The 26,898-nt window shown below is 45.5% G+C and overlaps 1 protein-coding gene across 2 annotated transcripts in view; it reads left to right on the forward strand.

Moving 5' to 3' along the window:
* Nucleotides 1–26,898, forward strand: part of LOC126272231 (synaptic vesicle glycoprotein 2C-like) — a 335,261-nt gene that overhangs the window by 101,106 nt on the left and 207,257 nt on the right. Inside the window, exon 1 of one of the 2 annotated variants that reach the window (XM_049974933.1) lies at nt 16,704–16,772. The exons of the other annotated variant lie outside the window; for it this stretch is intronic. Within the exon in view, the coding sequence (XP_049830890.1) occupies nt 16,739–16,772 (34 nt within the window). The 5' untranslated portion in view covers nt 16,704–16,738. Of the gene's footprint in view, nt 1–16,703; nt 16,773–26,898 lie in introns of those variants that run through there. 2 annotated transcript variants of the gene reach the window in all.

A 26,898-nucleotide genomic window follows, 5' to 3' on the forward strand; every position in this document is an offset into this window, starting at 1 on the left:
AACTGTGAATATCTAATTCGACCAGTTTGGGAGGTACGACTTCCCGTATACTGTTTTGTTTTTTGAGATTTGTGCCAAATCACCTACATTAAATTTCGCTTGCGTCGATTCAGCACTTTTATACAATAGTATCCGATATCCATGAGTCCACTCTCACGAACATCGATTGGTCTCATTTTTCTTTGTGCTATGTTTGGTTCGATTATACTATGCAATTATTTCTGCGAGGATATCTGTCCATTTTTAAGTGCCGTGAAGATTAAAACGCATCCAAATTTGACCTTTTATTGTTCTGTTCAGACGTTTCGCGATACTGTGAATGTAATTACGTGCAGTGAGTTATGACGACGGTATTCGTCGAGCGATCGGAATAAAAATAAGCGATCGATTTAATGTCTTACTTTCGATGTGTTTTACAACACCTGAATCTTTCCGAACAGCAGAGAATGATGATCAAGAGAGATCCAACCTCTCGATATTAAACTAGAAAAAAAACACTATGTTTTGCTGTGTAATTGAATATCCTGTCGTGAGGGCTGAGGGACTTCCCAGAGGGAGAGAGGTTAATTAATTGATCGATTTAATTAATTAGTCACTCAAATTGATAGATTGCGAGAGAGCAATTCGAATAAAAGAACCTGAAAGTGTACTTGTATTGGTGATGGGCAGGGGGAGGGTTGGAGGAGGGGGAGGTGTGGGGGGGTTCCTCAGAAGCACAGAGTACAGTAGTCTGCATTTTTTGAACTTTTCTCAAATGATCTGTCACTGTTACGTGTTAGTGAATCATTTGTTAATGCTGATTCCAGAAATGACTTCCGTTTTGTTCCATCACGTAATGTTCAAATGGCTCTGACACTATGGGACTTAACTTCTGAGGTCATCAGTCCCCTAGAACTTAGAACTACTTAAACCTAACTAACCTAACGACATCACACACATCCATGCCCGAGGCAGGATTCGAACCTGCGACCGTAGCAGCAGCGCGGTTCCAGACTGAAGCGCCTAGAACCGCTCGGCCACAGCGGCCGGCTCATGTCATGTTTTTCCACAAAATAAGAAGTTACATTTCAAAGAACTGAACTAATTTATTCAAACGAATATGTTACAAAATGGCCAATTTTTCCCAGGAAACGTTACTGAGATATTCTAAAAGCACGCTACTTACAAACTATTATTTGGACTAACAAAGTGCAAAGAGAAGATGTTCATTAATTTGCAAATTGTCTCTTTTTTAACTTCCTTGCATACCCGCCGTCTTCTCTGTCTTTACCGTCCCTCTTTAAGATCCAGCATTAGTTAGCCATTAAATTTGCATTGCACATTCCCAGGTATCTTTTCTCCGTCTCCTTAATGTTGTGGTGGAAGCGTTCACCTTGCTCTTCACTGTAATGTCCAAGCTTTTCCGGAAAATAGTCGATAAGGGTGTGCAGAAAGTGAGCTTAACACTCACATTGCAGCCCAACTTCTGGAAGTTTTGTAACATAGTTTCAGCAATATTCTTGTAATTTGAATCTTTCTTATTTCCTAGAAAATTTACAGTGACAGATATGAAGCAAGTCCATGCATTCTTTTCTCTCTGATTCGTTGTCTCCTCAAATTCTTCATCCCTCACCAATTTACGAATTTGAGAACCAACAAAACTTCCAACGGTTACCTTTTCCCGTACGACGAAGGGCAATTTCATTCAAAGATACTTGAAGCAGGGTCCATCTTGTGGTAGAGCCTTTAAAAACTGCGTCATCAAACCTAATTTGATATGTAATGGTGGAAACAAAACTGTCTTGGGATCCACAAGCGGTCTGCGTAGGATATTTTTAGTTCCAGGAGTAAAATGCCGCCGCTATGTCCAGTGTCTCATACTCCAGTGCCTGTGTTTCGCTCGGCTGCCCCACACATAAAAAGCAAGACATTTTCGCACATCCCGCCTGTTGTCTTAGTTCAATTCTTTTATCTTGGCGGCTTGCGCATGCCCGCCCAGACGCGGGAGATGCTGCGTTGTCAGTTGCAAACGACGCACGCGCCAAGAGAAGCAGCGCCATAGTATAGTATAGTATAGTTCGCAAACTTACGTTTAGGGGAGAGCGCGCAGTTTATGAAGTAAAGCCACCACGGCCGCAGTAACCCTTTCGCTGCTACAGAGACGTGCTCCCCGCATTCCGCGCTGTGCGCGATTTTGTCATCACTGCACTGCTCGCCTATGCAGACACATGGTGTTCCGACTGCTTTGACACACATATCATTCGATTTCACAAAAACTATTTGGCCCAAAAATTTGATTTTTATACATCTTCTTGACTGATACCTTCACACTTAATTTTGTTTCGATGTTCAACGCAGTTATTGTGCAGCATTAAATGTAGTAAACCATTGCACGAAATTTTGAAGAGTTTACGGAGGTAAAAGTCCATAGCGTATACTTTCCTTATGGACGATTTTCGTTGCCACAACGTTGAGAATGAAATGTGGACAAGATACCTAAATTTCATATAAAATTTACTGTATAACAATATCTCATTTAAATACCAGATAGGTGTCGTATGTATTATTGGAAAATATTCAGTCTTACGCGACTGTAATAAAAGTCTTATTTACACTGGAAGCGTGCGGCTTTATTTTAAAGCACTTCAATCAATCAAAAGGAAGTAGACAAAATACATTAAACAAAACTGTGGACTTACATAAACATTAGAACTTGAATAGTCTGTGTATCAATGAAGTGCTCTGAGCTATGTCAAATATATTTATTGTGCGTGGCACACACAAACTGCATTTATTTGCTAAAACAATGATCAGCCGACATAAACGTTGAATATTGTGTTACCGCAGCACAAAACGACGAAAGATGACTTGGCAATAGAGGAGACAGAATACTGCCCTCTGAAGATGCTTCAAAAGAGAAAAACGCGTCTGGTCTAAACGAAGTAAGACACTTCGATATTGTTTTTAAATAAAGAAAATACAAGCACCGCGCAAGGTTTGAATGCAAAACCTTTCGCTTAGCAGTCAAACACCTTAACCATTGCGCTAACGCAACTCATCATTTAACAGATGTCCTGGAGGACTCTAAGACACCTCGCAAAATACCGACAAACACTGTTGGTATGGCTATGAATTACTCACGTTTCCCCGATGTACAATAGGAAATAAACAATTACCGCTGTTCTTCATTGCGAAAAAGCGGTTCGTGAGATTGATGCAAACACCTTTCCTTGCTATCGCCTGAATTAGGAGACTTATTGCTTGTTTGGTTTAATTAATTGATAGAATATGAAGCAACTGGTGTAAAGAATGCTTTTTCCAAACTTTCTATAAAAGAAAGTCTACTATCAAGACATTGCTTTTTGTTCAGTTACTTTATCTATGACTGAACGTTTCTAAAACTGAAGACACTCTTCCGTGCTCTGCGCTGCAGTCGAGCTCTGGCAACGTCGTTCTCTGTTCATTGGCTGACTGTGTTTTGTGACGTCAGATGAGCAGAACGACCCTAATCTCGGCCGCCGTCGTAAATGACGCGCACTTTAATAGTATTCCTATAACTCTGAAATCCCCCCCCCCCTCCCCCATGAACCATGGACTTGGCCGTTGGTGGGGAGGCTTGCGTGCCTCAGTGATACAGATAGCCATACCGTAGGTGCAACCACAACGGAGGGGTATCTGTTGAGAGGCCAGACAAACGTGTGGTTCCTGAAGAGGGGCAGCAGCCTTTTCAGTAGTTGCAAGGGCAACAGTCTGGATGATTGACTGATCTGGCCTTGTAACAATAACCAAAACGGCTTTGACTGCGAACGGCTGAAAGCAAGGGGAAACTACGGCCGTAATTTTTCCCGAGGGCATGCAGCTTTACTGTATGATTAAATGATGATGGAGTCCTCTTGGGCAAAATATTCCGGAGGTAAAATAGTCCCCCATTCGAATCTCCGGGCTGGGACTACTCAGGACGACGTCGTTATCAGGAGAAAGAAAACTGGCGTTCTACGGATCGGAGCGTGGAATGTCAGAGCCCTTAATCGGGCAGGTAGGTTAGAAAATTTAAAAAGGGAAATGGATAGCTTAAAGTTAGATATAGTGGGAATTAGTGAAGTTCGGTGGCAGGAGGAACAAGACATTTGGTCAGGTGAATACAGGGTTACAAATACAAAATCAAATAGGGGTAGTGCAGGAGTAAGTTTAACAATGAATTAAAAAAATATGAGTGCGGGTAAGCTACTACAAACAGCATAGTGAACGCATTATTGTGGCCAAGGTAGATTCGAAGCTCACATCTACTACAGTAGTACACGTTTATATGCCAACTAGCTGTGCAGATGACGAAGAAATTGAAGAAATGTGTGATGAGATAAAAGAAATTATTCAGATAGTGAAGGGAGACGAAAATTTAATCGTCATGGGTGACTGGAATTCTAGTGTAGGAAAAGGGAGAGAAGGAAACAGGAGTAGGTAACATTCCATTGGAACTACTGACAGCCTTGGGAGAGCCAGTCCTGACAAAGATGTGAGCATGATGTATGAGACAGGCGAAATACCCTCACACTTCAAGAAGAATATAATAATTCCAATCCCAAAGAAAGCAGGTGTTGACAGATGTGAAAATTACCGATCAATCAGTTTAATAAGCCACAGCTGCAAAATACTAAGGCGAATTCTTTACAGACGAATGGAAAAACTAGTAGAAGCCGACCTCGGGGAAGATCAGTTTGGATTCCGTAGAAATGTTGGAACACGTGAGGCAATACTGACCCTACGACTTATCTTAGAAGAAAGATTAAGGAAAGGCAAACCTACATTTCTAGCATTCGTAGATTTAGATAAAGCTTTTGACAATGTTGACTGGAATACTCTCTTTCAAATTCTAAAGGTGGCAGAGGTAAAATACAGGGAGCGAAAGGCTATTTACAAGTTGTACAGAAACCAGATGGCAGTCATAACAGTCGAGGGGTATGAAAGGGAAGCAGTGGTCGGGAAGGGAGTAAGACAGGGTTGTAGCCTCTCCCTGATGTTATTCAATCCGTATATTGAGCAAGCAGTAAAGGAAACAAAAGAAAAATTCGGAGTAGGTATTAGAATCCATGGAGAAGAAATAAAAACTCTGAGGTTTGCCGATGACATTGTAATTCTGTCAGAGACAGCAAAGGACTTGGAAGAGCAGTTGAATGGAATGGACAGTGTCTTGAAAGGAAGATATAAGATGAACATCAACAAAAGCAAAACAAGGATACTGGAATGTAGTCGAATTAAGTCGGGTGATGCAGAGGGAATTAGATTAGGAAGTGAGACACTTAAAGTAGTAAAGGAGTTTTGCTATTTGGGGAGCAAAATAACTGATGATGGTCGAAGTAGAGAGGATATAACATGTAGACTGACAATGGCAAGGAAAGCGTTTCTGAAGAAGAGAAATTTGTTAACATCGAGTATAGATTTAAGTGTCTGGAAGTCATTTCTGAAAGTATTCGTATGGAGTGTAGCCATGTATGGAAGTGAAACGTGGACGATAAATAGTTTAGACAAGAAGAGAATAGAAGCTTTCGAAATGTGGGGCTACAGAAGAATGCTGAAGATTAGATGGGTAGATCAAATAACTAATGAGGAAGTATTGAACAGGATTGGGGAGAAGAGAAGTTTGTGGCACAACTTGACCAGAAGAAGGGGTCGGTTGGTAGGACATGTTCTGAGGCATCAAGGGATCACCAATTTGGTATTGGAGGGCAGCGTGGAGGGTAAAAATCGTAGAGGGAGACCAAGAGATGAATACACTAAGCAGATTCAGAAGGATGTAGGTTGCAGTAGGTATTGGGAGATGAAGAAGCTTGCACAGGATAGAGTAGCATGGAGAGCTGCATCAAACCAGTCTCAGGACTGAAGACCGCAACAACATCAACAACTCTGAAATCACCACAAATACACTGCGCGTGTTCCTCTTATTTAATACTTATTAACGGTACCTCAAGATTGTCAAATGTCTCTTTAATTAGAACTGAAGGAGCAAGGGTCCATAAATATTCCCATTATGAAGTAACACATCCTTGAGGCTTCTCTTTGATGAGACTAAAAAAAAAAGTCTGATTATAATCTTGTTCGATTCCTTAGAACTGTATTAACTTGCATTACTGCAACAAATTAAATAATTTTTATGTTAGAACAGAGGAACTAGTTCTTTTTCTCTGTGTCTGTACCATGATAACTTTGTTTCTGGTGGCAGAAGGGTGTTACTTTTTAGCGGAGACGCCAGTAATTCGGCAGACTCCTTAGGCAGATTCAGATCTCGTACAAGATCGTTAACACTGGGAGAACTGTTGTGGCGTTACATCGTGTGGAGGTTTGCAGTTATGATAATTACTATCAATATCATCTTCGGTAGCATCACTTTCAGGACCATATGGACCTCTGTTCTCAAAATCAGCTGGAGGGAGAGGGGCAGGCTGGTCCTCTCCATGTGGAATGGGCCTAATGGCATAAGAAATGTTTGCGTATGCCATGTCTCTTCTTATTTTTCGCACTGCATCCCTGAATGTTGACTAAACAGAAGTAGGAGTCATTAGGTGGTCTTTCGGCTTCCTCCAAACCATAGCAGTTGCAAATGACATGCATGATTTCTTTCCCTTAGTCCATAACCTCAAACTCACGACACAATAATGGCAAACCTTCTTTGGCGCCCATACCTTGTCCTGGTCTCCAAGTTTAACCTTAAAATAAGCTTTCTTCACAAAGTCTCTTATGTCTGTTCATTGCTTAAGTAGTGTGAAGTTTCCACAAATGTAATAGAAAATACATTCGCGAGTCGACATTATCACACATACACTATTGGCCATTAAAAAAAAATCAGATCATAAACGGGTGTTCATTGGACAAATATATTATACTAGAACTGATATGTGATTACATTTTCACGCAATTTGGGTGCATAGATTCTGAGAAATCAGTGTTCAGAACAACCACCCCTGACCATAATAACGGCATTGAGTCAAACAGAGTTTGGATGGCGTGTACAGTTACAGCTGTCCATGCAGCTTCAACACGATACCACAGTTCATCAAGAGTAGTGACCGGTGTATTCTGACGAGCCAGTTGCTCGGCCACCATTGAGCAGACATTTTCAATTGATGAGAGATCTGGAGAATGTGCTGGCCAGGGCAGCAGTCGAACATTTTCTGTATACAGAGAGGCCTGTACAGGACCTGCAACATGCTGTCGTGCATTATCCTGCTGGGATGTAGGGTTTCGCAGGGATCTAATGAAGGGTAGAGCCACTGGTCGTAACACATCTGACCGAGCGAGGTGGTGCAGTGCTTAGACACTGGACTCGCATTCGGAGGATGACGGTTCAATCCTGATTTAGGATTTCCGTGATTTCCCTAAATCGCTCCAGGCAAATGCCGGTTCCTCTCAAAGGGCACGGCCGACGTCCTTCCCCGTCCTTCCCTAATCCGATGAGACCGATGACCTCGCTGTCTGGTATCCTTCCCCAAACCAACCGTAACACATCTGAAATGTAACGTTCACTGTTCAAAGTGCCGTCAGTGCCAACAAGAGGTGGCCGAGACGTGTAGCCAATGGCACCCCATACTATCACGCTGGATGAAACGCCAGTACGGCCATGACAAATACACAGATACGCCCATCATGATGCTGTAAACGGAACCTGGATTCCCCCCTGCGGGTCCGGGGGTTAGAATAGGCCCGAGGTATTCCTGCCTGTCGTAAGAGGCGACTAAAAGGAGTCCCTCCCCCTCAAGGGGGTAGTTAGCGCCTGCGTCCGGAGACGGACGGTTCCACGACCTATATTTGCGGTCATTTCGGTTTTTCACTTCTTCTGGTTTCTTCCTTCCTTTGGTTGGTGCCTTTCTTTGTTCTTCTCCATCTCACTGTCTTACTTCCTCTTTTCCTTGCCTTCTTCTCCTTGTCTTCTTCTCCTTGGCTTCTCTGGTCTCCGCCTCGGCGTTTGAGACAGTCTGTCCTTTCTTTCCCTCTCTCCTTTCTTTTTCCTCTTCTTCCTACCTCCCTGTGCGTGCCTGAAGGCCGACCCACGCGTTCGCACGCATAGCCGGTGACGGGTTAACGCGTAATTGTCTGCCCTGGGTAGACAAGTAAGGCACGCACGTACCCCCTGGTAAAGGTCAGGCCCAGGGAGGGGTGATTGCCTGAGCTGACACCTTCCGACCATGCGGACTGGTCCCGTCGTCCGGTTCCAGGGAGGTGTGACCTGAGGTGTGAACTATCACCTAAGGCGGGAGTGCCCCCTGAGAGGGTCCCCACAAGGAAGGAGCGCACCATCGGAGACGCTGGCAATCATGGGGGATTCCTCCGCAATGGATTTCTCTTCTTCTCTCTCAACTTCTGCCCACAAACGGAAACTTGACCAGCCACCAGTGACAAAATTACTACCGCCTACCCCACAGTTCCTCGTAGTTTCTCGAGCTGAAGACGGAAAGAATTTTTCCTCTGTCAACCCTTTCGTTATTCAGAAGAGCGTAGATGCCATAGCAGGATCGGTCAAGTCTTGTACCAGATTGCGTAACGGTACCTTGTTACTAGAAACTGAGAACGCCTTTCAGGCACAAAAATTTCTTCGGGCCACACTCCTGTACACGTTCCCTGTTCGTGTGGAGGCTCACTGCACTTTGAACTCGTCTCGTGGTGTGGTATATACTAGATCACTCGACGGATTGACTGACGAGGAGATTCAGTCTGTCCACGCTGAGCAGGGCGTGACGTCTGTCCATAGGGTCATGAAAAAGGTCAACAATGACCTTGTACCGACCCGGACATTTTTCTTGACCTTTGATAGTGTTCAGCTGCCGTCTCTCATGAAAGCGGACTACGAAGTTATTTCTGTTCGCCCCTATGTCCTGACACCTACGTGCTGCTACCAGTGTCAGCGTTTTAATCACACTTGCTACTCTTGTTCCAATGCGGCTAAATGTGTCACTTGTGGCAAGGATGCCCATGAGGGTGATTGTCCACCTCCGTCTCCTCATTGTGTGAACTGTCAGGGTGACCATGCCGCGTCCTCCCGCGACTGTCCCATCTACAAGGAAGAACGCTGTATACATGAAATTCGGGTCAAAGAGAAAGTGTCCACCTCGGCTGCTTGAAAGCTATTTGCAAGTAGGAAGCCCACGCTGCTCCTAGCGGGAAAATACAGTACTGTCCTCGCCTCTCCTCGGACTACCAGGGAGGTGGCGACGCAGACATGCGACCTGACCTTCAGCACTACGGTCGTCCGTTCGGCCAGTGCTAAGATCGCCCGGTCGACATCTCCTCTTCCTCCTGTCACCCCTCAGACACAAGCACCTTCATCAGCTTCTGCCAAGACGAAGACCCAGAAGTCAGATGCACGGGCCTTCACGAAGGAAGCGTCTCATGCAGATTTCCTACGTACCTCAAACTCCCAGCCATCGACCAATACTTCCACAAAACGACCTTCCAAAAAGGCTCATAGGAAGCACAGTTCTCCTTCCCCGCCACGGCGCATTTCTTCTCCTACGCCACCTAGCGGTTGCCGCCCCAGGCCGTCATCCGTTTCGCCTGGCCGCACCGCTAGTAGCCGAACATCTGGCCGTTCACCAGTGGAGGAAGCTCCCCCTCCCGGCCATCTTAACAAGATGGCCGATGAACCTATAGAACAAATGGACGATGACTGTCCGCCTACTGCTAGCGGCGGCAGTGCTCACTCGAAGCCAGGCCCTCAGCGGCCTTCGAGGTGACCCCTTCTTGCATCTTCTTCTCACGATGGCACTTATTCATTGGAATATTCGCAGCATTCGCACCAACCGAGATGCTCCGCTTGCACCGTCCGCTCGTCGTAACCCTCCAGGAAACGAAGCTACGCCCATGCGATCAAATTGCCTTGGCACACTATACCTCTGTGCGTTTTGACCTACCCCTGTGGCAGGTGTTCCAGCTCATGGAGGGGTTATGTTGCTGGTCCGGGATGATATTTACTACGTTCCCATCACATTGCACACCGGCCTGCAGCCAGTTGCCGTCCGCATTACTCTCCCCACTTTTACATTTTCCATTTGTACCGTTTACACTCCGTCGTCGTCTCCCGTTACCAGGGCAGACCTGTTGCAAATTATTGCTCAGCTACCTGCACCATTTTTGTTAACTGGAGACTTCAATGCCCACCATCCTCTTTGGGGCTCTCCAGCATCCTGTCCGAGGGGCTCCCTATTAGCAGACGTTTTCAACCAGCTCAATCTTGTCAGCCTCAATAGTGGCGCCCCTACTTTTCTTTCAGGCACATCTCACACCTATTCCCATTTAGACCTCTCTATATGTACTACCCAACTTGCACGCTGGTTTGAGTGGTATGCACTTTCTGATACATATTCGAGCGACCACTTCCCGTGTGTTATCCATCTCCTGCATCATACCCCCTCTCTGTGCTCAACTAGTTGGAACATCTCCAAAGCAGACTGGGGGCTCTTCTCTTCCAGGGTGTCCTTTCAGGATCAAACCTTCACAAGCTGCGATAGTCAGGCTGCACACCTCACGGAAGTCATTCTCACTGCTGCTGGATATTCCATCCCTCACACTACTTCTTCTCCACGTCGCGTACCGGTCCCCTGGTGGACCGCAGCATGTAGAGACGCTTTACGTGCTCGTTGACGTGCTTTACGCACCTTTAAACGCCACCCTACGATGGCGAATTGTATCAATTATAAACGATTACGTGCGCAGTGTCGTCGTATTATTAAAGAAAGCCAGCTGGGCTGCTTTCACAAGCACCTTCAACAGTTTTACTCCTTCTTCTGTTGTCTGAGGTAGCCTGCGCCGCCTATCTGGCACTAAGGTTCACTCACCAGTTTCTGGCTTGACGGTCGCGAATGACGCCCTTGTGGCCCCTGAGGATGTTTCCAATGCCTTCGGCCGCTTTTTCGCAGAGGTTTCGAGCTCCGCTCATTACCAACCTGCCTTCATCCCCCGAAAACAGGCAGAGGGGGCTAGGCCACCTAACTTCCGCTCCTCGAATCATGAAAGTTACAATGAGCCATTCACCATGCGGGAACTCAAATATGCACTTGCCCGGTCTCGGTCCCTCGCTCCAGGGCCTGATTCTATTCATATACCGATGCTGAAGAACCTTTCTCCTGCGGGTAAAGGTTTCCTTCTTCGTACTTATAATCGCATCTGGATTGAGGGACATGTTCCCGCATGCTGGCGCGAGTCTATTGTTGTACCGATTCCTAAAGCCGGGGAAGGACAAGCACTTGCCTTCCAGTTATCGACCCATCTCGCTTACCAGCTGTGTCTGTAAGGTGATGGAGCAAATGGTTAACTCTCGGTTGGTTTGGCTGCTCGAATCTCGACGCCTACATACCAGTGTACAATGCGGATTTCGTAGGCGCCGCTCTGCTGTTGACCACCTGGTTACCTTGTCGACCTTCATTATGAATAACTTCTTGCGGAAGCGTCCGACCGCGGCTGTATTCTTTGATTTGGAGAAGGCTTGCGACACCTGTTGAAGGGCGGCCATTCTCCGCACCATGCATACATGGGGCCTTCGCGGTCGCCTCTTTCTTTTTACGCGTTCCTTTTCAATGGATCGACAGTTCAGAGTACGTGTGGGTTCTGTCCTGTCAGACAGAATGGGGTGCCACAGGGTTCCGTTTTGAGCGTCGCTCCCTTCACCATAGCGATCAATCCAATAATGGATTGCCTCCCAGCTGATGCATCAGGCTCCCTTTTCGTGGACGATTTTACCATATATTGCAGCATGCAGCGTACATGTTTCCTGGAGCGCTGTCTTCAGCGTTCTCTTGACCGTCTTTACTCCTGGAGTGTCGCCAATGGCTTCCGTTTTTCTGCCGAGAAGACGGTCTGTATTACCTTCTGGAGCTACAAAGAGTTTCTCCCACCGTCCTTACGACTCGGTCCCGTTGCTCTCCCATTCGTGAGGACAACCAAATTTTTAGGTCTTACATTTGACAGGAAACTTAGCTTGTCTCCACATGTGTCATATTTGGCTGCCCATTGTACCCGTTCTCTAAATGTCCTCTGTGTTCTCAGTGGTATGTCGTGGGGCGCGGATCGAACCGTCCTACTTCACCTATATCGGTCGATCGTCCGCTCCAAGCTGGATTATGGGAGCTTCATATACTCCTCTGCACGGCCGTCCATCTTACGCCGCCTCAACTCCATACAACATCGTTGTTTACGTCTTGCGATCGGAGCGTTTTATACTAGTCCCATCGAGAGCTTTCATGCTGAAGCTGGTGAATTGCCACTCACCTACCGACGCGATATACTGCTATGTCGATATGCCTGTCGGCTACTGTCAATGCCCGACCACCCATCGTATCATTCCTTTTTTGACGACTCTCTCGACCGTCAATACGGGTTGTATGTCTCTGCCCTGCTACCCCCTGGAGTTCGCTTTCCTCGCCTCCTTCAACAGCTTGATTTTTCACTCCCTGCAACCTTTAGAGTGGGCGAGAGCCACACGCCACCTTGGCTCCAGGCTCAGGTTTGCGTTCACCTTGACCTCAGCTCGCTCCCAAAGGACGTTATCCCCGATTCGGTATACCACTCCCGTTTTGTTGAACTTCGTTCGAAGTTCATTAATATGACCTTCATTTATACAGATGGCTCTAAGACCAATGACGGGGTCGGGTGTTCTTTTATTGTCGGGGCACAAAGTTGCAAATGCCGGCTACATGGTCATTGTTCAGTCTTCACAGCTGAGCTCTTTGCCCTCTACCAGGCTGTTCTTTACATCTACCGCCACCGACATTCTGCTTATGTCATCTGCTCCGATTCTCTGAGCGCCATCCAGAGCCTCAGTGATCCGTATCCGGTTCACCCTTTCGTGCACCGGATCCAGCGCTCTCTTCAGCAGCTGGTGGACGACGGTTCTCCGGTTAGCTTTATGTGGCTTCCTGGCCATGTCGGTATCCCTGGGAACGAAGCTGCAGAAGCCACGGCCAAGGCTGGGGTTCTCCAGCGTCGGACGGCTTCTTGTTGTGTCCCTTCATCAGATTGTAGCAGGGTCATTTGTCGGCGCATTTTATCGCTGTGGCATGCCGATTGGGCTGCACTTACGGACAACAAGCTTCGGGCCTTGAAACCTCTTCCCGCGGCTTGGACGTCCTCCTCACGCCCTTCTCGGCGGGAGGAGGTCGTTTTGGCCTGGCTACGAATTGGACACTGCCTGTTCAGCCATCGCCATTTGCTGACGGCTGCGTCGGCGCTGTTCTGCCCGTGTGGACAATTGCTGACGGTCCGCCACATTTTAACGTCCTGTCCGGATTTTACTACACTGCGTCTTGATCTTGGCCTGCCATGTACTCTGGATGCCATTTTAGCGGGTGACCCATGAGCTGCTGCTCGCGTTCTTCGTTTTATCAACTTGACACACCTGTCTAAGGATGTTTGATTATGCTGTTGTTTTTTTTAATCCTCTGCCTGTTAATACGTCTTTTATAGTGTTGTCCCTTTTAGTTGCTGTTTTAACCTTGTGTCTCGCGGTGCATTCCTAACTTAGTCCGGGCGCTAATGACCATTGTAGTTGTGCGCCCTAAAACCACAAAAAAAAAAAGAACCTGGATCCATTCGTGCACCCAGGTTCGTTGTTGAGTACACCGCCGCAGCCGCTGCAGCTGGTTTCCAGTCTCGTTTTGCGCCCTAGAACCATAACCAAAAAAAAAAAAATCCTGTCTGTGTTGCAGCGTCAAGAGTAACCGCAGCCATGATCTCCGAGCTGATAGTCCATGCTGCAGCAAAAGTCGTCGAACTGTTCATGGAGATGGTTGTTGTCTTGCAAACGTCCCCATTTGTTCACTCAGGGATCGAGACGTGGCTGTACGATCCGTTACAGCCATGCGGATAACATGCCTGTCATCTCGACTGCTGGTGATACGAGGCCGTTGGAATCCAGCACGGCGTTCTGTATTACCCTCCTGAACCCATCGATTCCATATTCTGCTAACAGTCATTGGTCTCGACCAATGCGAGCAGCAGTGTCACGATACAATAAACCACAATCGCGTTAGGCTACAATCCGACCTTTACCAAAGTCATAAACGTGATGGCACGCATTTCTTCTCCTTACCCGAGGCATCACAACAACGTTTCACCAGGCAACGCTGGTCAACTGCTGTTTGTATATGAGAAATTGGTTGGAAACGTTCCTCATGTCAGCACGTTGTAGGTGTCGCCACCGGCGCCAACCTTGTGTGAATGCTCTGAAAAGCTAATCATTTGCATATCACAGCATCTTCTTCCTGTCGGTTAAATTTCGCGTCTGTAGCACGTCATCTTCTTGGTGTAACAATTTTAATGGCCAGTAGTGTAGAAGCGATATTTCACAGAAGTAAAATAAACACCTCTCGAAGAAAAGCTATATGTAAAACTGCCTTCCCACATCGAGAACACATCAATCACTGTCATAAATCAATCAAGTTTGCCCCTGAATATATGCAACCCGCACTAACGACATGCGCTCAAACTGGCTTTACCCTACCACTCACGAAAACTGACCAAAGGCTGGGAGAGCAGTGTGCTAACTGCATGCCCCTCCATACAGCATCCAGTGTCACCGTTGGCAGGGGATGGCGCGGCAAACGGTCGGTACCGATGGCCCTGCGTCGGCCTTTGGACTGAGTTTACTTTTAAATACAAACTAGATAAGACAAATAAAATAAAGAATACTGCAGGTAACTGAACGTTATAATCGGTAATCTTTTATCACAACTAAAATATATGAATGGCAGATGGAAGCGTTATTTTTGTGTACTTTTAGATAGTATTTGTAACATGGACACCAACAACAATAGTGGTTGTAGCTCCAAACTGCTGAACTAGTAGCTCTCTCTACACCAGCTGACGTTTGCAAAGTACATAATTTACCTACATTTGGAAAACGTTGTGATCGAAATAGGAACAAGAGAAGTCCCAGAAGTCTCAAGCAATTTGTAATTTAATCAGTAACATGAAAAATAATTTAAACATAGTTTTACCAAGGCGGCAGCGATACCTGGGAGAAATTATTGATCTTGGACAAGCTGGATGTAGAAGAAAAAGGTCAATAATTGCTAATATTTCCGTTTTATTGGTCGTACTGGAAAGAAATTTAAATATGTTCCAGAGGTGTGCGTGCGTGTGGACAACAGTACTATAATCTGGCATACCATAAAAATGAGTGCAGTAAGTAATAACGTACACTTAATAAGTAAAATTAAAAAGTTCAAAATACAAGTTACTGGTGCAAAACATGACTTAGAAATGTGTGTTTTTTTTTTTTTAGTTCTGTAGTTAGATAAGGAAGTGCTATGTTTTTTGAACCTCGTTATGGAGCCGACTGACAAGATAAAATGTTTTCACACTCTGGCACGAAACTACAATACAGTTTTATTTAAAGTGATGCGGTAATTACTAGCACCCAGTCCGGCCTTGACGCGGGTGGCACTAAGTATGTGTGCCGTCTGCCGTAGAGGTAATACCTTATGTTTTCCCGTTAATCGGTTACCTGTTGTTAAAAACCCTATGAAAATCCCTGGAGCATTTCTGAGATTGGACTGCACGTACAGACAGAAAAACTCGGCAGGTGACTTTATAACATTTATAGATAGTAGAAAATGAACAAGACGTTATTTCATTTATGTAAATACTATTATGGGTAGCTTGCTATAAACAGAACAGCAACTTAATACCAATAAAATCAAATAGTTATTTCAGTTACAGAAAGTTTCTGCTGCGTGAGGACTAACCACACCTGAAGTTTCCAGAGTCTTGCTTCGACTCTTGAGTCAGAAGAGCAGTTGCACGCGGCGTTAAGTCGGGAGTCTCAGGTTCAAATCACGGTCTGGCACTCAGTATTAGTCTGTCAGGTAGTATCTCCTCTGACGTTTGCTATCGCCTTACTTTCAAGCTATTCCCATTACGTGCAGTCAGTCCGTCACGACAAAATAAATGCTATCAACTACCGACGCGTGAGGAAATTCGTAGCAAAGTTCCTTCATTGTAAGTGACACTAATGTAAGCCAGATGCTTCAGAAGGGCAGTAAGAGAATGTTTTCACTTCCGCACAAATACTCTCAGAAAAGTCTTCCTAGCACTTAACGTAACTGTTTTTATCTTTCAGAAAAGGTTTATTCTGGCGGCTACATTTTAATATTCCCTGCACTACTGCCATCGTCAGATATTTTGCTGCTCAAACAACAAAATTCGCTTATTGCTTTTAGTGTCTTGATTTCCTAATGTAATTCCCTTAATTCGACTGCAGTTAATTTTTCTTATTTTCCCTTCGTCGCTGTTCATCTTATAACTCTTTTAATTGAACGAAATGATAATTTATGAACGCTTCGATGTTAATGTGTATTATTTGACACTACTTAGGGTATCCTTGACTGGAGTATGTGCCTGTCTGCTTAAACGTATGCAATAGTTTTGTTGTGTATAAAAATAAACGTACTCGTTTTCGCTTCAGACTCGCTCCTGACACTTTATTCAAAATTTTGTGACAAGGTAGAAAAACCACAGTAGTAAATATGGGCTAATTTCATGTAGGTCTTAGCTGAGGAATACTTCTGTCCTTCCTGCCTTCTAGCCGGGGGTTTTCTGCACCAAGATGCGTGTAACCTTTATGACTGCGCAGTGTGATGTAACGAGCCCTGTTTTTTAGCTAACAGTAAGTCTGGCTGTATGGGGCCTTGCGCGTAATCTCCACGCTGATAATGCTGCAGCGGCAGCTCCCGTGTAACGGAAGAAACGTCGCCAGAGCTGAGAGCCGCTGCCAGCGATGGAGAACCGGAAAGCGAGGAGCGCATCTCAAGGTGGGTCACGCAGCCGAATGCTGTGGTGTCTTCATTCGCAGCAGGCGGGCGTTAGTCAGATCGTTAAACACAGTGACACCTTTCGTTGGAGAACTTAGATTCCTGGTCTTACAGTCTTCCAACAACTCCATTACATGTAGGTTCTGTTTTTGCCTTTTAGTCTCGCATTGTCACTCTTATCCTCCCTCTACGCCCTCATGAGGACGATGACGAGGCAGAATTGTTTTAAAAAATGGCGATTAAAACTCTTATATTTTTCGTGAATCTCAGGCGAAGCTGGTGTATCTATTGTTAAGTGCGGTGGCAGAATCAGCGGTTAGTCGAATTCTTATCTGACAAACGAAGGTGATGATTATTCAGAGGGCTGTCGATCTCTGTGCTGCAAAATAATTATCTAGCAGCAGACCATGGTGCCAGTAGATAATTTCCGCTTATGGCGATTTACTGAAGTTGGTTTGTGGCTAATATTCCCATTTTAATATTCAAAACTTTGTTAACAATATACCTGCGATATACTACCCGCAAGGTTCAGCTCGTCTTCTGTGCCTAAATTCAATCTTTGAACTCACCTCTCTCTCTCTCTCTCTCTCTCTCTCTCTCTCTCTCTCTCTCTCTCTCTCTCTCTGTCTGTCTGTGTGTGTATGTGTGTTCTTCCAGCTTAACGCTGTTCCTCTAGCAGCAACAACAGCCGTCAGACTCCTCTCTGTTGTCTCTATTCACTTAGTTTCAAGTTGAAACCTCCCCTTAGAAAAATTTATGAATGATTGTGCTGATAAATCTCTTACGTTATTTGATTATCAAGCAGCTGAGCAAAACTGAACGTACTCAGACATTACTCTCTTTACTTATTCTCATCAACACTACACTGACACGCAATATTTTTAGCAGATCGCATTCTGACTTTCAATAATCCCTACAAAAGAATGGCCCTGACTAACAATAACCTATACCTTTCATAAATCTCTTACCTCACAAAAATCTTCGTTACTCGAACTACTGCAATACAGCGAGCGCCAATACTGCCAGCTAAATAAAAGATTCTAACTACTGAAGGCACTACCTACTGATAGACATAGAAAATGAAAGATTTTGATAGAGAACAAACAATGTATTTACCTTAATAATGTTCAAAAGTCATCATATATATCAGTTCATGACATCCAGTCTTACAAATTTACTGTTTCTGGCGGACACACGTCCAGATCGTCCACTCTTAAAATTCTGCCATCTCTCTCCCCACATGCACCACTGCACTACTGCTGGCGGCTCACCTCCAACTGCCCACCACTACAATACAGAATATTTCAACAATGCCAACTAGCCACAGACTGCACACAGCACAGTCAGTGATTTTCATACAGAGCGCTACGTGGCGTTATCAACATTAAAACCTAAACAGCCTACTTACAAAGTCATCATCATCTTTGTACGACAACGTTAGTGTGCCACTAACTTACCGTTCCCGTATCACAGGTTTCGTTCTAGCTACACGTACAAGTTTTACGTCTTCGTATGTCTTGATCCTGTTTTCAGTCATTATTTAGCGGACGATCTGCAGAAGGCTCAAGTGCTGTAAAGCATAAAATGTCCTCTCCGGTGTTGATTCTGGAGAACTCTCTGGCTTTTTCAAGTTCTTTGACATACAGAAATAACTGGCAACAGTCACTTTTTCGATACATTAGATTTATTGAAGACATTACCGGACACTGTTATTTCTGTGCCCGACAGGGATGTGACGTAGCAGCTAATGCTGTGGCCTTTGTCTTTCTCGGCGAGATTACCATCTACAGATTTTTGTTCTTGCCTCGCTTTTGTTGACGCTCTTCGCTGCGCTCCTATTTTCGATCACTTTAGCACAACTTATGTGCGCAGAAAGGTAATGTGATCACCTTTCTTCTTTCCAGTTGTATTTATCTAAGGATTTTTCCCGCCGGAGAATGCCGTATCGAATGTTCTTTACACTCATAATTGTGTAGTAGAATAGATAAGAGTGCGACCTACCGGAGATGAATAACATCCTCTGAAATTGGTAGGTAACGCATTTATACAGCAACATAGGCTGGTTACATCAGGAAATTATGAAATGTCGATAGTGAGCCAAAACAAAAAAAGCTGCCTCATAACTTTATAGCAGCTTCAGATCGGCTACTTAAATCAGTACGTATAATCAACTTTAAAAGTTGCTGTATGCGCTAGGTGTCGCGTTTGTAACCTTTGCTACATTTGCCCCAAGTCCGCAGTTCCAAGTTGTTTCGAAGCTCTAGCTAGTCCAGGCAATGCCTATTTTAATCGTTACCACTCCTAACATGGGCGACGTGTTTGATTCCCCGTGGCCGAAATACTTGTGTTTAGTTGCACTTTGTCATGAGGAATGCCTGTTAGTTTGTACGAGTAACTCATTTCCTCCTCCAAATTGGGCCCATTAAAATTTCAGCAGTTGGGGAAGCTACTACGTCTCAATAGCACAGTATGCCCGCTTTTTTTAAAATAAATCGCAGATTTTTCTGAGGGGCGCACCGCCATATGACAGCTTTAGGACACTGTGGGCATAAAAGAAAGAAAATGTGGTCACAGTGCTGATACTATACGAGTTAATGTCAGTACGAAAATCCTTCGCGGCCTACTTGTACTATAATTCTTAACCGAATGCGTACACTGTGTGAGGTTTGTGACACTTTGTATCTGGTCTAAGGCGCTGCAGTCCTGGGCTGTGTGGCTGATCCCGGCGGAGGTTCGAGTCCTCCCTCGGGCATGTGTGTGTGTGTGTGTGTGTGTGTGTGTGTGTGTGTGTGTCTGTCCTTAGGATAATTTAGGTTAAGTAGTGTGTAAGCTTAGGGACTGATGACCTTAGCAGTTAAGTCCCATAAGATTTCACACACATTTTTGAACACTTTGTATCTGTTTCCCGCTGTCGGTTTCTGTGGAACAAAAAGAACATTCTGCTAGAGATTTAACTGGACTAGAATCTGTACGACAGAGCATAATTCTCGTATCCATTGTGTATACAAAAAATATGGCAGAACAAATGTACAGTGCTCGAAGGATATCTGCTGCAGTAAATCTCTACTTTCGATGAACTGTTGATTCGACTACAAGAAGTTAGCAAAGGCGTAGAACTTTCTGACAAGTAGTTTAGGCCCAATTCAAACCCTCGATCGTCCTTCCTAACATAAGTTTTGTGTAGCTTTTCTAAATCAGCATTTTTAGCTACGGTTACTTCTGAGCAACGTGAAAGATTGCGATATCGTTACAGAAACTGCCGGAAGGCAATGGGAAGACGGCTCTCGAAGAGAGACAGATGCACAGCAGCGGGGCTAAGGCGACGCGGTCTGCACAGCTCCTCCTACGCGCTCACCTACACCCACGTGTGCCCCGATAGCTGAACTACGGGGCTACACCTTCAAATGTCGTGCCTATGCGGACGACCTGCTGCTGCTCGTTCGTTCTGAGGAAGAGGTGAAGACGGTCCTTGAACTGTTGTTGGACCACAGTGTGACGGCGGGTAGTGCAGTGAACATGAACAAATCGGCGGCAATGCCGGTTGGAAGGGGCCTTACGCCGGAAGAAATCAGTCCGTTCCCTTATGTGCAACGATTTCACTATCTCGGCATAGACTTTACCTCATCTGTAAAACATACTGCGGCAGTTAACTACCGACGTATTTTACAGACAACACGTACCATGGTCCGACAACGTCTCCTACGGCGCCTTCATCCTTTGCAGCGAATCGAGTATCTGAACACTTATGTGGTTTCTCGAATGGTGCATATTTCGAAGGTCCTGCCCCTACCACTCACGCTCGGACGTCGACTTCAATCAGCACTAGGCTATTTTGTGATGATTGGATCGCCCCTCAAGGTGCGATACGAAACGCTCACGCTCCCTACGGACAAGGGGGGACTCGGACTTACGAATGTTCACTGCCGAGCGACGGCGCTCCTTCTAGCCACGATGTACAAGCAATGGCGTAGCGGACGTGATTCCCTTACATCCCGCCTACTGGATCTCCTGGTTCCAGCGTCCCTCACACCTCCGGTGGCGGTGGGCAACATTACGCCACATTTTGCGCATGTCTCAACATTTATCGTGAAACTTAGTTATATCAGAGACGAGCTTCCGCGCACGAGACCGCCATGCGCGAAGGATTTTTATGTTTGGCTGCTACGACGGATAAGTCGTAATGTCATTGAACTCAAACACCCCAGGTTGCATTGGCCGAAGATTTGGAGACATGTGCACCAAAAACTCCTTCCTACCTTCGTTCGGGCACTGTGTCGCCTGTTCAACACCAACCAACGGCTCCATGCAATTGGGCTAGTGGACACTCCATTGTGCCCGAAATGTCACCAAGTGGATGACGACCATCACCGCTTAACTTGTGGAGGACGTCTGGCTCCTAGGGAGACAGATGGTGGCTTGCTATCTCCGTGTGACCCCGCAACATATTACCCCTCCTTCCTTCTTACATCCGGAGAGTGACTATTTTCCAGCGACTAAATCACAGTCGATCATCTGGGTCAAAGGTTGGACGATCGAGTACCTCTATGGGGATGCTGTCAAGTCGCGACTTGACTTTTGCTATTTCTTGCAGCAAGCCCACAATGAGGTTCATAGATGGTCACACTATCGGAAAACCTTTGCCAACTATCTTCAGGCAGTCTTCCTTGACCCCCCATGTAGTTAGGATGTGCCAGGTGCAGTCGGTGTGCACATTTGACAGCTCATAATGAACCTCACGCTTCTCTCACCACTCAATATGTAATGCACATATTATACGATGAAATGATCTACATGTTCCTTTTAACAGAGTGATCTTTATTGAAAAAAATGGTCATCGTGACGGACTGCCGTCCTAAGAGGTTCGTGTTCGATTCCCGGCTGGGTCGGGGATTTTCTCCGCTCAGGGACTGGGTGTTCTGTTGTCCTCATCATCATTTCATCCCCATCCGGCACGCAGTTCGCCCAATGTGGCGTCAAATGTAATAAGACCTGCACCAAGGCGGCCGGACCTGCCCCGTAACGGGCCTCCTGGACAATGATGCCAAACACTCATTTCTATTTACCTACACCCACCACCCACCCGTAATCAGAGGGCGGTCTCGCCGTGCATAAGGCTGCGAGTAGCCAACTGCTGAGAATGTACGAGGGTCACTCCAAAAGAAATGCACACTATTTTTTTTAAAAATCCATCTTTTATTCTACATGTTTGAAAGTTTTACAGTGTGTAGACACATCCTGTAGGAACAATATTTTTATTTCTCCACCAATAATCTTGGTACCAGCGCCTGTATACCCACACGGTAAAATTCTGGACCAACCTGTTGGAGCCACTGTTTGGCAGCGTGCACAAGGGAATCATCATCTTCAAACCTTGTTCCACGAAGAGAATCTTTCAGTTTCCCAAAGAGATGGTAGTCACATGGAGCCAGGTCAGGACTGTAAGATGGGTGTTTCAGTGTTGTCCATCCGAGTTTTGTGATCGCTTCCATGGTTTTTGGACTGACATGTGGCTGTGCATTGTAGTGCAACAGCAAAACATCCTGCTTCTGCCGATGTGGTGCAACACGACTCAGTTGAGCTTGAAGTTTCTTCAGTGTCATCACATATGCATCAGAATTTATAGTGGTTCCACTTGGCATGATGTCCACAAGAAAGAGTCCTTCAGAATCGAGAAACGCCGTACCCATAACTTTTCCAGCAGAAGGGGTGGTTTTGATTTTTTTTTTTCTTGGGTGAATTTGCATGATGCCACTCCATTGATTGCCTCTTCGTCTCTGGTGAAAAATGATGGAGCCATGTTTCATTACCTGTCACAATTCTTCCAAGAAATTTATCTCCACCATTCTTGTACTGTTCGAAAAGTTCACTGCATACCATTTTTCTTGTTTCTTAGTGAGCCACTGTCAACATCCTGGGAACCCACCTGGCACAAACCTTTTTTAACGCTAACACTTTCAGTATTCTGAAACAATTTCTTCCCCTATCCCAACATAGCGTGACAATTCGTTTACTGTGATGCGTCTGTCAGCTGTCACCAGTTCGTTAACTCTCTGCACATTGTCTGGAGTGTGTGCAGTACGAGGCCTGCCACTGCGAGGACAATCCTCAATATTACCATGCCCGCTTTCATCAGGTAACCTGCTGGCCCACCGACTAACTGTACTGCGATCGACAGCAGCATCTCCATACACCTTTTACAACCTCTTGTGGATGTTTCCCACTGTCTCGTTTTCATAGCACAGGAATTCTATGACAGCACGTTGCTTCTGACGAACGCCAAGTGAAGCAGCCATCTTGAAGACATGCTGTGACGGCGCCGCTCACGGGAACAGGTTGAACTAAGTTTGAAAACAAGCGGGAAGGATATATCTTTACACTGTAAAACTTTCAGACATGCAGAATGAAAACTGTATTTTTACAAAGATAGTGTGCATTTCTTTTGGAGTGACCCTCATAGATCTATGCTGGACAAGTCACCGTACGGTGTGTGGAGGAATGTACATTGTGTATCACAGTGACGTCCCGTCTTTCCAGCTCCAGTCGCGAATAGTTATTTGGGAGGAGAACGAATGTTGACGATCTTCGGTGTGGGCTCGAATCGCTCCGATTTTACCTTCACTGTATTTTCGCGAGATATACTTAGGTGTAAGCAATACACTGGTTGACTCTTCTAGCAAAGTACGCTCACGGGATTTTGACAGCAAACCACATCCTCATACACAACGTCTCTCTCGTACCGTCTGCCACTGGAACTGACCGACCTCAGCTACATATAGATTCAGCCTTTGTATTTCCCGTTTCGGATTTTGTATCTTTCCTTCCGTTTTCGGGCTTCTTACAACCTACGCTCCGATTCGTAGTTTTCTGTACTGTCTGGTATAGGTAGACTGTTTATCTTCACTCGCTCCTATGAGAATACCAAAGCACAGGAAAACGAACACACGTTCCTGTAAGTCCGCGATACGCTGAGTTCACGACCTAAAAAGTCCAAAAAGTAGCGAAATCGGCGCAGAAATACACTGAAGAGACAAAGAAAGAGGTACACCTGTCTAATTTGGTGTAGGGCCCCCGCGAGCACGCAGAATGGCCGCAACACGACGCGGCATGGACTCGAGTAATGTCTGAAGTAGTGCTGGAGGGAACTGACACCACGAACCATGCAGGAATATCCACAAATCCGTAAGAGTACGAGGGGGCGTAACAGCACGTTGCAGGGCATTCGAGATATGCTCAATAATGTTGATGTCTAGGAGGTTTGGTGGCCAGCGAAGTGTTTAAACTCAGAAGAGTCTTCCTGGAGCCAATCTGTAGCAATTCTGGGCGTGAGGGGTGTCGCATTGTCCTACTGGAATTGCCCAAGTCCGTCGGAATGCACAATGGACATGAATGAATGCAGGTGATCAGACAGGATGCTTACGTACGCTGTCACCTGTCAGCGTCGTGTCTAGACGTATCAGGGGTCCCATATCGCTCCAACTGCTCACGCCCCACACCATTACAGAGCCTCCACCAGCTTGAACAGTCTCGTGCTAACATGCAGGGTCCATTGATTCATGAAGTTGTCTCCATACCCGTACACGTCCATCCGCTCGATACAATTTGAAACGAGACTAGCCGGCCGAGCGGTTCTAGGCGCTACAGTCTGGAACCGCGTGACCGCTACGGTCGTTCCAATCCTGCTTCGGGCATGGATGTGTGTAATGTCCTTAGGTTAGTTAGGTTTAAGTAGTTGTAAGTTCTAGGGGACTGATGACCACATATGTTATGTCCCATAGTGCTCAGAGCCATTTGAACCATTTTTTTTTTTAAGAGACTCGTCCGACCAGGCAACACGTTTCCAGTCATCAACAGTCCAATGTCGGTGTTGACGGCCACAGGCGAGGCGGAAAGCTTTGCGTTGTGCAGTCATCAACGGTAAACGAGTGTGTCTTTGGCTCCGAGAGCCCATATCGATGTTTCGTTGAATGGTTCGCTCGCAGACACTTGTTGATGGCCTAGAATTGAAATCCGCAGCAATTTGCGGAAGGCCTACACTTGTCACACTGAATTATCCTCTTCAGTCTTCATTCTTGCAGGATCTTTTTCCGGCCGCAGCGATGTCTTAGATTTGATGTTTTACCGGATTCCTAATATTCACGGTACACTCGTCAAATGGTCGTGTGGGAAAATCCCCACTTCATCGCTACCTCGGAGATGCTGCGTCCCATTGCTCGTGCGCCGACTGTAACACCACGTTGAAACTCACTTAAATCTTGATAACCTGCCATTGTAGCTTACTCGCCAGGTTTCGAGAAGGTGCGCTTCTGGATGAGGTATCGAATATATTGCTTCCCCCTACTTATTCCTCGCGAGGAGATCACGAATGTAAAATTAGAGAGATTCGAGCGCGCACGGAGGCTTTCAGACAGTCGTTCTTCCCGCGAACCATACGAGACTGGAACAGAAAAGGGAGGTAATGACAGTGGTACGTAAAGTGCCCTCCACCACACACCGTTGGGTGGCTTGCGGAGTGTAAATGTAGATGTAAATGTAGATGTAGCAGTACTAACCGATCTAACAAGTGCGCCAGACACTTTTTGTCTTGTATAGGTGTTGGCGACTGGAGCGTCGTATTATGCCTGTTCACATATACATCTGTATTTGAATATGCATGCCTATTCCAGTTTGTTTGGCGGTTAAGTATACAACAGTTCCAGATCAGTAGCCACTCGAGACTGGAGAACAGTACATTTGGCCGTGCAGATGTGAGACGCGAGCAGCTGGAGAGTACAGCGAGCCGCCAGGGGCCCTATTCTGTATCGTTCTTACCGAACGGTGTAGTAGGTTTGTCTCGGTAGTGACGCCATTGTCGGTTCTTTATCGAAATTTCCTATTCAGTAAGCTTCTGAAACCTGTTACCGAACGGTTCTCCCACCGATTTTACGATAATTGTACCGAGAGGTTTTGGATTTCGGTAAGGCCATGTCGATCGGTGAGCTGTGGTTTATGCACACCTATAATTTGTTATTTAAACATATTTAGCGGTTTTAGCTTTGGATTTTGTGATTGTGTTACTAAAAAAATCACCAGAGGACTCATCTGGTTGGAAAGTGAGTTCATAATAGACTATTTTCCTTTGTTAGAAATATGGTTACGTTAGGTTGTTGCTGTGAATGATTACATGCAAAAAAACAAAAAAAGTAAAAAACGTTTTCGGTCAATATTCCCTCAAAATACGTGTTATTTTTATGCAAATAAGAGTTTAAAGATCATTAAATATCAAGACATCGCCTCTGCTTACGTATATTACACGAGTGTGAACTGACGTTACTAGTGACTTTGTGTACTTTTCCAACAAATGGCTTAGTTAGGAATTATAGAAACGTGTTTACGACTTCCAAGTAACAATGGAAAACAATTATGTGAAGCCTGATATTGGAAACCTTCCAAACTACCACACACTTATGACGTACATAGCACTGTTTGCAACGAAGTCAGCCTACGTTCCTCTGCACAATACTACAAGAATTGGGCACTAAGTTTCCGATGTTTGGCGTGGCCAAGTGGTTACCGTGAGGGAATACCATTCAAAAGGACATGGGTTCGCGCATGGATGGATAAAAAAATCTTTTTTTTTTCCTCTTCATATATGCATCACGTTCTGAGACATTGTTATTCGTGTAAGTTAAGATGTTTCTGCAGTAATAGTTATTACTTGCGTGTAAGAGCGCATTCCTCAGTAAAATGGCTCTGAGCACCATGTGACTTAACTTCTGAGGTCATCAGTCCCCTAGAACTTAGAACTACTTAAGCCTAACTAACCTAAGGACACCACACACATCCATGCCCGCGGCAGGATTCGAACCTGCGACCGTAGTAGCAGCACGGTTCCACACTGTAGCGCCTAGAACCGCTCGGCCACCCCGGCCGGCATTCCTCAGTAATGATTTCGTGATTTCTGTGTGTTTAAAAAATGAAATATGAAATTGCTGGAGATGAAATTGCTGTGAGTGAAACAACCGACAGTGACCTTTAAATTTTTCTTGGCAGAAATAATTCTCCATTTTCTCCGAATATGTAGCGATTTCCGAGTTGCGGTTACACAGGAATCTAAGAGCACAACTTAAATTACTGGGAATGTAACTAG

Source organism: Schistocerca gregaria, chromosome 5 (assembly GCF_023897955.1).
Source record: "Schistocerca gregaria isolate iqSchGreg1 chromosome 5, iqSchGreg1.2, whole genome shotgun sequence".
Taxonomy (NCBI): Eukaryota; Metazoa; Arthropoda; class Insecta; order Orthoptera; family Acrididae; genus Schistocerca; species Schistocerca gregaria.